The 10616-nt window shown below is 36.1% G+C and overlaps 1 protein-coding gene across 7 annotated transcripts; it reads right to left on the bottom strand.

The window, feature by feature from the left end:
* Positions 1–517: 517 nt before the first annotated feature.
* On the bottom strand, positions 518–9665 carry LOC129898775 (uncharacterized). 7 transcript variants are annotated; one of them, XR_008769443.1, is made up of 5 exons: positions 9367–9662; positions 9108–9242; positions 7407–9032; positions 1294–1769; positions 518–802 (listed from the first exon to the last, which is right to left on the bottom strand). XR_008769443.1 is itself a non-coding variant. In XM_055973449.1 (5 exons), the coding sequence occupies exons 3-4, from the start codon at positions 9000–9002 to the stop codon at positions 1386–1388; spliced, it is 1980 nt and encodes a 659-aa protein (XP_055829424.1). In that variant the 5' UTR covers positions 9003–9032; positions 9108–9242; positions 9367–9662; the 3' UTR covers positions 519–802; positions 1345–1385. The 7 variants fall into 7 exon arrangements, 4 of the variants coding, with proteins under 4 accessions (XP_055829424.1, XP_055829422.1, XP_055829420.1 ...); XM_055973449.1 differs by having other exon boundaries at positions 519–802; positions 1345–1769; XR_008769442.1 differs by lacking the exon at positions 518–802 and adding an exon at positions 809–850.
* Between the last annotated feature and the right edge of the window lie 951 nt (positions 9666–10616).

Below are 10616 nucleotides of genomic sequence, written 5' to 3'. Positions count from 1 at the left end.
CAAAAATCCTCAAAGAAACCAATTTTTATCAAATCACGGTGTTCATAACCAATTCAATCATTTGGCACAAAAATCAAGTGTAAAACTTCTCAATCAAGTGTAGGTAAAAAAAAAAAACAATTGGTCAGAAAAGAAAATTTGTTCTACAAATTTCAATAATTTCACACACATTCAGCACTCAAATCTAAGTCCAAATAAGCTCAAATTTAAAACAAAAGTTTCATATATCATAAAAAAACATAACTTCAAACATCAATTTTCAAAACCACAAATCTAACAAACTTATTTTGCAATAATGATGATTTTTCATTATTTTCAAGACCCATAAATCGATTTTAACTCACTTTTTGTATTGAAATTCAAGACTCACTTCTTCAAAGCGCTATATTTAAAATTGCTATAAATTAGAAAAGATATTATTATGCAACAACTAAGAATAAGAAGAAAGAAGGAAGAAGAAAAAAGTGAAGCAAGCAGCCTGAAGTTGCCTAATATTAGGTGTCACAGAGTCAGTTAAATAATATATTTTTTTTAAAAATGGGTACATGTTGAATAGAGGCAACCAAATAGGATGCCCTGAAATTTTTACATAGCTCTCTCGTATATGTATAATATATATATAATTATAATAATAAAATAATAATAATAATAACAGCATATGTAGCAACGCACACGTTAGACACCCAGCGCCATGTTTCTGTTGCCCTTTTTATGATTAACCTTCCAGGTACAATTCCAGTAAGGATGGAAGATTTGCTGGGTATAATAAGATTTTTTTGTCAAGCCAGTCAAATGCTAATTCCTGAAATAGGAGATCTGCTCACAATCCATTGATAAATTCCAGCACCACCTCATCACAAACCACATAAACAAAGACATCAAGAAATTTGAGGTTTCCAAATAACAAAAAAAATACAAGCACACTAAGCTATCAGAAATTGTAAACCTTTCTACAAATATCATATGTTTAAGATTACTCTCATCTTGCAAACGTCTAGTAAGAACAAATAAAATAAACAATCTAAAAATGATTGGACTTGTATGCCACTGGGAGAGATACACAAACTCTATCCTCAACAAATTTTTCAAGTCAAATCTCTGCCTAATGTTCTTAGATTGACAAAGAACTCCATTTGAGAAAAGCTACTGAACATAGATACATTTGAAGCAGCAAAGGCGATAAACAGGCTGAAGACACTATGGAATAAACAAGATGATTTTCAGATCTTAGAATCAAATAAGATACAGCAGAAGAAGATAGATATCTTCTGATATAATAAAGAGGCAACTCACCAACACTAGCTAGACCATTGGAAGAGCTGAGACTGGAAAAAGCAGCTTTACCTCTTCTTGTGGAAGCAATAGACTAAATCTCTTGGTCATTATTATTCTTCAACATCGTCAGTGGCCTGACGCCCAGTATCTGAATTTCTATTGGCGACATGCTTCTTATGTTTCCTGTTCTTTGCTTTCTTGGCTTTCATCCGGCGTTTTTTCTCATTTGCATCAACCCAAGCATAATCAAAAGGTATGTGGAAAGGGTCAATCTCTTCATGGAAGCTGCGGCTTTCGCTGTCACTAGATTGGCCACCGTGACTTCCCCTCATCCATGAAATCCATGATGCAGAGCCATCAGATTGCTTTGATTTAGCATCTTGGAAATGTGCAGGGCTTGAAAGAGGCGTTGAGAACTCCTCCACTGGCTGGAGCTCCTCAAACTTGGTAAAAGTAACAAGAACACGGATGGTTGGAATAATAGGAATAGCCACCTGAGATGCAGCAGAATATAATGAGTCCAACATACTAGCATTAAGGAGATCTAGCATACTAGCATATCTTTCAATACGAGGTCACAATAGACAACTAACTAATTGCATTTAGATAAATAAACTCTCAATTCTCACAACCTAAATTATAAAGGCAATATCTAAAATACTATGTTTTTCTCAAAGATTTAAAAGTCTTTTTTATATTGCTAGAAACATACTACAACAAGAATATGACCCATCACACAGAAATTCTGTCTCAAATTGCTGATCTGAGTTTTAATCTACTTCATTGAAATTGAACTACTATTAAGGGTCTAATGTTAGGTGATTCACAAGCCAAGCTCTTCCACTCCTCAACTTTATGCTAGTATGTGTTACTAGCCAATAATATCAACAAATAAGTACTCCATTTCATTTTATCCAAAGTTGTTTGACTGAACACGAAGTTTTAAAAACAAAGGACAACATTTGGCACATACCAAAAGTACCTTCGGACTTGTGGTCTTAAACATGTCATGACAATTTTATGGCTATAAGAGCATGTCATAATGGGTAAAACTAAAAGTTTAACATTAAAGATCTTTCAAATATAGAAATGGGTCAGATTATTAGAAACAAATTAAATAATGTCATATAAAATGGAATAAAATGAGTATTTATTAAAAAGGTCAAGTGCACTAAGCTCCCATTATGCACAGAGTCCGAGGAAAGACCAAATCACAATAGATTTATTTTATGCAACCTTATCTTGCATTTTCACAAGAGGTTATTTCCACGGGCTGAGCCTTGGACGTCATGGTAACACGGCAACAACTTTTATTATTGCACCAAAGCTCCTCTTCAGCAAATAGTATTTAATATTTCACTAAATATTCATGTAGCGATAAAGATAATCTTCAGATTCCAACTTTTCGAAAAATAAGTAATGCTCTATAATACATCTAAAGAAGGTTCAACTCATGCCTATGCATGTTGCAAGGACAAGATTCCTAGATTGTTAGTAATATTCCACATGAACAACCAATTCCCTCTTTATTTACAAAAAATGGTACAACATTTTGTCAAAACTTAGGGTAGGAATCACGCAACTCACATGCAGGCCAAGATAGGAATGGACAATCTTTAGACCTTGTTTGGTAATTATAAAAAACCCTCAACGTTCCTTTTTTAAAAAAAATAAATCCTTCATGAAAAGAAACCCTCGACATGTATGATCCACATAAGACCTCAAATGGATGCCATTTTTGTCCTCATACCAAATTTACTATGACACAAACTTTTGGTACATTTTGTGATACGAGGCAATTTCTACAAGTATAGATGAACACAATATGTATACCGCGAATATCGTTTAAAAAGAAAATGACTTGGGCATTTTCGGAAATTACAACAAAATTTGCATTAAATTGAGAAACTTCAAAATTTATGAAGGATGTTTCTCGCTTGGTTTTCACTAAATATTAATTAAAGTATACAATACACAATAATCACCATTGGATAAACATGCCGAAAGTTCCATGCTATCACTATCTAAGTTGCTCGGGCTCCGGTATGGATATCCGATACGAGTGCAAATCTAGAAGTTGGATCCTTCATAGTCTAAATTTTAAGATTCAGGGTATGGAGACAGGAAACGAGTGTGAGGCTATATCTAAAAATATGCCTAAATTATGAGATATTATGTGAAAATTTACATGTAACTTGTAGAGTATCATAACTCAATCTTTTATCCTCAAGTTGTAGGAGCCATCTCGAAATCTACCATAGCTTTTGTCTTCAAAAATCAATATGCTAAATCTTATCTCTGATTTTTTTTGTGGTTTAAAGGTCAAAGTATCCAATATTGATTGACCAACTCCAGTACGTATCCCACACCCAGAGTATCGGTGCCGTGACAACACAGGTGCAGCACCATGAATGATGAGTATGTACAACTTGGACCACTATCGACAACGCAAACATGTTACCCAGTATACTTGCTACTTTCAAATCTCAACTGTTGCATATATACATGCTGGAGGGAGAATTACTTAAACTAATAGTAGTTGTAAGGAAATATTGGAGTTCCATTTTTTATGTTGAGTATGTGCATACTAGTATCGGTGTCGTGACAGCACAGGTGCAGCACCACGAATGAGAGTATGTGCAACTTGCACTATTGAAAACGCAAACATGTTACCCAGTATACTTGCTACTTTCAAATCTCTACCATTGCATAAATACATGCTGGAGGGAGAAGTGTTTAAACTAATAGTAGTTGTAAGGAAATATTGGAGTTCCTTTTTTATGTTGAGCCAACCATTCCACAAGACCCTGTCCTTAAGCAAATACCTAATTATTCTTCTCCTACTTTACTTACACTCATGCATGAAATATAGATAGGTTCAAGTTTTAGCAAGTTCGTAGTGTGTTTTTAACAACTTTTACAAAAGACCATAACTACCTAGGTCCATCACCGAAACTGAAACCATTTCAGCACGGCCCTACTCCTTTTATCTCCTCAGCATTCAAATGAGCAGGTGGCCTCATTTTTCTTGTTATAATAATAGAAGCACGTTTATCATACAGGATAGGAACATCCATTTTATTTCCAGTTCTGCTCATCAAACCTCTTCTATTCCTCAGAGATACACTTGATTCATGGAGGATAAGAGAGAACATAACATAATTTGATGTTTAACAAGGCCTCCCCAATCTATTAAAAAACTATATTTCTTTCAGGAAGAATGAGCCTATCACAAAAAAACTTGAGAACAAAAGCGATTTGTCAGCAATAAATATTTTAAAAGGAAACTTGGGGAAAAAATAAACAGTGACATATCCTTAAATATAGATTTCAGTAGGAGAGAACATGTATATCAGGAAAAAAATTGAAAGGCCAAGGCTCCAAAAAAAAGTAGTTTTTTCCACCATGTGCGCTATGTGAGAAGCAACCTTAAACGTGAATAATATTAAGAAGAGGACGCAAAGGGATCCTCATTTTGGTCAACCGGCCGTGGAACACTCCTATTGCATTTCAACTTTACACACTTATGGACCTTGGTCTTCTCTATGCTTAACATTCTTGGGTGCTACTAAGTAAGGTAGGAGAAGTAATATAGAATTCATTAGGAGGAAGGTAGTTTGAAGAACAACAAATTATGTCTCTTTTAGCCTCTTTGGAGTGAAAGAAATAGGAGATTTTTTCACCATAACAAGAATGTGCCAGAAGTATCAAAAAACATGCTTGTGTCATGTATACATTCGGTATGAAGAGCAAGTCTGGTATAGTATAGATAGTTGTAATTCGTTGGATGAATGTGGTTCTCACAAAACCAAATGTAAATACCTTAACACCAACTTGGTGTACTTTTTCAAAACTGGGAAATAGTTGAGGACCAACTGAGCCATGATTCGAAACTCCATTAAAAATGGCCTCGCCAAACTACCCTTCACTTAACCAGGCTTTTGTATGTAGCAAGGTTCGAACTTGAGACATGCACCTAACGCACACATAATCCTCTGTTTCTTTACCACCGAACCAAAATTCACTAGGAGTCCAACTTGGTGTACTTATAAGGTGATATACTTGAATTACACAAAAAAAATAATTGGAGATAATTCCATTTCATCAAGAGACCTCAGTATGACTAGCCATATAGTTTTTATGTTTTCACCTAAATAGAAACAAGAAAAGAACGTATGAAACAAGTCAAGAAAAAGGAGAGGAGGTTAAAGATAGATAAGGAAAAAGCCACACGGTACCAAGAGTCTCCACCATAGAGAACGATCTCTTAACTCAGCCTGTCAGTTAAACTCCCCAAAATTCACTTCACCTTTAACCTTGCTATACTTCAACCCTTCTGTCACATCAACATAAAGACAGAAATCACAAAGGAATCTTACTAACAGTAAAAAGTCAATTTAGTTGAACTTTAAAGAATATCCTACATAATTTTGTCTTATATATACAAAAATTTACATGGGATAGACTTTTTAAGGAGCGGCGTTTAATTTTTGACCTATTAAGAAAAGTTGTGCAAATGAGTTTCGCCAGAATTTCTCCTCCTCCCTTTTCCCTTCTTCTCCTACTCATTTCTCCTCTCACTACTTATTTGTAGTTGGAATTAATGTAATAATATTCCATTAAGCTTATATTGGCTATCCCTAATGATTTACATTGGTTTGGCTGGAGAAAATTGAAAACACCATTGTTGGTTTTTGTTGAGCTTGAAAAAAACTTATTGAAGAAGACAGTGGATCTATTGATTTTTGAAGGTTTAGGTTGAACCTACCCATTGGAAATCATTGAAATTGGTGTTAGTATATTGTCTACAAAAATCAGATTTGACTGGAATTGATTTAGACTTTTGAAGCAAAAACACGACGTTGGTGAAATTTACCCAGCAAGTTAGGGTGACCCGTCAGGATTTTATAACCAATTCAAGCAATTTGTCAAAATTTATGGTCATCATTCTGGTGATCTGTCAGAATTTGATGGAAATCTTGACGAATAATCATAACTTGTTATTAAGGAATGTCTTGGCCAATCTAGGAGATCGCAAAGATTTTGCTGAGAAATCCTAGCAACCACCAGGAGCATGCTTCTAGATACTTCTGCGAAGGCTATTTTTCCAAAACCTCTCTTAATGAGAAAAATATTTAAATAGTGGCACAGAAAGATTCTATTTGTGCAAATCACCCATATATATATGACACAACCCCAAGTCCTTATCACTCTAACGTGCATATCATTGGGTGACTAAAGTAACAAAAAGATGAGATAACACGCCACGAGCAACAGTGCTTATGTTATGTCATACAAAGGAACAAACAAGATAAGGAGGTGTTCCGACATGTAATTTAGACTTTGAATTAGAAATTTTGATTTCAAATTTACCTTAAAGGTAGAATCTCAACTAAAATTTATTATTTCAATTTTTTTGTTATCTAAAACTTGACCCATAATTTTAAATTTTCTAAAAAAGACCCATGCTCGACATGAAGATATTGTTCGTACCATTTGAAAGGATTATATTAAAGAACAACTAGCTACTACTATTGTTGATTTATTGGACCAGTGGATCTTTGTAAAATTGTGTATTTGGAAGTTTGTAATAGCATGTAATCGCAAGCATTTATTTATAAAAGGAACATGAAAATATACAATTTATCAATGTGGCGTTTTAGGATATTTTGATACCTTATTTATGAATTATGGTTTGTTCATTAGATAAGATTCTACAAGAGTTGAGGAAGTTTCGATAATTTTCACAAATTGTGGGATTTATGTTTATGAGAAAAATTACAACTTAAAATCAACCTCTACCCAAATCAATGGTTTCAATCATGAGTTCAAGTTCATGTCCAAACGCATACTAATACACATGAAACAAAGTTCGTATTTTGTTCCACCAGTCATGCAATAACACATATCTAACAACATGGTAGGTTCATGGTGGATGCACACAGCGTGCATCTATGAGGGAATTGAGATATTAAAGACCCTACCCACCCTTCCTCGAGTGCCTCTGACATAAGCATAAGCTAGCCATGTGGAAAAGGAAGTTCAGAATATATTACCAGTAAAATAAAGACTAAGGAGAAAGAACAAGAAGCATTAGGGAAGAGAACATAATAGAAAAAGGTATCATGTACCTTGACTGGAAATGTGCCAGGGGGTAGCTTAGTAGTCAAAAGCTCCCTCAACCTTCTAATAGCTTTAACCTTGTTGGCTAATATGTCTAGTAATGGTAAAAGCTCTTCTGTTTTCAGCGGGAAGTCAGGTGTCAACCACAAAACAGGTCTTAAACCTTTTTTGTACTCACTTTCACTCTTAGACTCACCCAAAGGCCCTTTTTTCTTTTTCTTCTTGCCGCACTTATCTTTGCTCTGTTTGACATCTCCGGTATCTTCCCCTTGAACTTCGGATGATGATCTATGAGTGTCATGGGATTTCTGCTTGGTATCATCTGGAGCCAACTTCGAGAACCTTTTCACAATCTTTGAATCCTCTAAATCATCACCAGTTCCTTTGGAATTTTTCTTGTTCCAACCAAACCAACTCTTCTTCTCTTTAGGAACACCATTGGATTCACAACTTCTAAATGAACCTCCACTAGAGTTGTCATGGCAATCCTGAACCTCAAGCTCCTCATCATCACCAAGTCCATCAGAATTACCCGTTCGAAGTGCAGAATCTAATTGCATTCTTTCTTCAGCTGTTAATATACCATTATAATCGTCATGTTCACCACAGTTTGTTAATTTACCATCATCATTCATTGAAAAGAGCTCTTCATCAGTCATGGCACCAGGAACACGCCTTGATTTTACACTAACCATCACGTGAAGCATATCATACACATTTGCCTTCCATGTACCAACCATCTCTGTCCTCTCCTGTCTCCTCCAATTTAAGTGAGGAACAAGCTCAGCCTGAGTAACATCAATTCCTGGCCTATACATATTTGTTTGAGACATCAAAGCAACTTCATGGGCTACTTCAGCTTCTGATGGTCGTACACCAGCTCCCTCTAATGCATTTGTGATCTCCTTCTCCTTATGAGCAAGGACAATTAAAGAACCTGGAGGTAAGGATATGCTACTAACTTCTGATGAATACCCCTCTCCAAGAAAGAGGAAAGTTTGATCAGAGCGTTGAATGCGGAACCCATCAAATCCTGCAAGTGTCATATCGGCACGAAGATTAGAACCCCGTTTCCAAATGCGGTAGGTGTCTGATGGAGCAACCCGACCTATGAATGGAATAACAGAGCTCTCAAAGTGAAAGGTGATCTCCATATAGAAGTCACGAATACGAGCAGCTGAGGCCACAATCCTAGGAAGTCTACGACACCACTTGGCCCAAGCAAGAGGCTGATAGTGGCGAGCAATAATCATAGCAATGTTCTCCTCCCTGGTACACACTGCTTCCTGAAGAGCACTCCAACCATTCTCATTCTGAAGACTCCAATCAGCACCTGCAGCCATCAAAATCTCAGCAGAGATTGGGTCCCTCAACCGAACAGCAAGGTGCAAAGGAGTTTCACGGCCAGGAACATCTCGCCTATCAATTACTGCAGAAACAGCATCGGCATCAATCTCAGCAGCCACAGACTGTGGCTCAGTGTTCACTTCACCGGCCTTGGCAAGACAAGGCAGGCAACCAACAATCTCTTTCAAAGTGGGATAGTCTCGCTTAGCCACTGCCAAATGAGCCGGACTATGGGCATACTTGGACCAATCTTCCATTGAAAAGTTTCTTCAATTCTGGTCTCTTACCTTCCAATATAATCTCACTTAGAAACTAAAATTTTCAAAAAATCTGAATTATAACAAGAAATCTCTAGGGTTTACCTAGAAAAGAAAAATCAGATCAAAGAATTGATTTTTTTTTGCCCTTGGACTTGAGATACGAAAAGCAAATATTGTACCCATTACGACATTGCAAGTTTGATGGACAAGATCCTCCAGTATGCACCAAGCTCAAATCTGATGGAAAAAGAAAAGGAAATAAATACAAGAGAATAGGAAAACGAAATAGCATCATCTGGCTACATTTTCTTCTTCTTTCTATCAGAATTTACAACAAATAATACCCCAAATCAGAATTTACCGGAAAAAAATTGAAGCAATCAAAGAAAGGGAAAGGGTTGGGTTGAGATCTGAGGAGGGTTTCTCTGTAGATAGATGTATAGCACCTTCTTCCTCTCTCTCTCTCTCTCTCTCTCTTCACTTTTGCTCTCACCATCTACTATGCATCCTACTCATCTTTGCTCTTTCCATTTTCTTATATTTACCAAACTACCTTCTTCCCCTCAGCCGCTTTTTTCAGTTCTTTTCTCTATTTTTCTGCAACAATCTAAACACAGGAGGGAGGAGGAGGATCATATTTGTCTTTCTATTTTTCCATCAAAAATTATATTTAAATTTTACTATCATATTTTTTGATATATTTGTTGGAAAAAGATATAAATTTCTTTTTAAACTTGTCTCAAAAAATCGCTTACATGCTTAATGTCACGTCTTTAGTCTTTAACTAAGCACATGTGCGGCACTTGACAATTCACTAACATTCTTGCGCCACTTATTCACAATCTTATTATGCCAAGTCAGCATATAACTCTATAAATCGCTAAGAAAATGGTAGAAAGAACACTTAGGATTACTAAAATTGTGTTGTAGAGAATTTTTAACTAAATTTTGGAAAATTAATTTACAAATGGATGCTCATCTATTTATACTACTCACTAAGGGGCTAAGATGTAAATAATAAGTATTACACACGTCCTTACATATTTACATTTAGATCTCTTCTCTAGAACTCTCTACATGCCTAGAATATTATATGGACTTTCCATGCAAATCTATGATATTTTAGGTTCTACCATGTATTTCTCTGGAACCTTCCACTAAGGACTAGCCTTCTTCCTATGTAAGCCTTCCACATGAACAACTTTGTGCCATGTGGCACTTACGTGACGCTTATGTGGCGTGATGATGTGGTGGATCGTCACACTCTCCCTCACTCGATGTTGCGACGATCAAGGCGCATTGCTGCTGCATAAACTCTCGTATCTTATCTTTGAATCCCCACAAGTCCTCATATCATTCCCGTGTAGCTTTTTCCAATGATTTTCCCTTCCAATGGAAGTAGAACACGGCAATGGCTTTTTTGTCTTTGTCTCCCTCAAAACTTGTGGTTTCCAAGAACATCGTCCCCTCCTTCTTGAGCCCTTCCACAAGCTATATAGCCAAAAATTGTGTTTGATTCTGTTTGTGTGGTATAGTTATTGTAGGCACCATGCAAGACCTTTCTCGTTCCATGACCCAGAGACAATTGAGGTAGGGGTCGATCAAGGTATG

Source organism: Solanum dulcamara, chromosome 8 (genome assembly GCF_947179165.1).
Source record: "Solanum dulcamara chromosome 8, daSolDulc1.2, whole genome shotgun sequence".
Lineage (NCBI taxonomy): Eukaryota > Viridiplantae > Streptophyta > Magnoliopsida > Solanales > Solanaceae > Solanum > Solanum dulcamara.
This window is presented reverse-complemented; position numbering and strand designations above follow the sequence as displayed.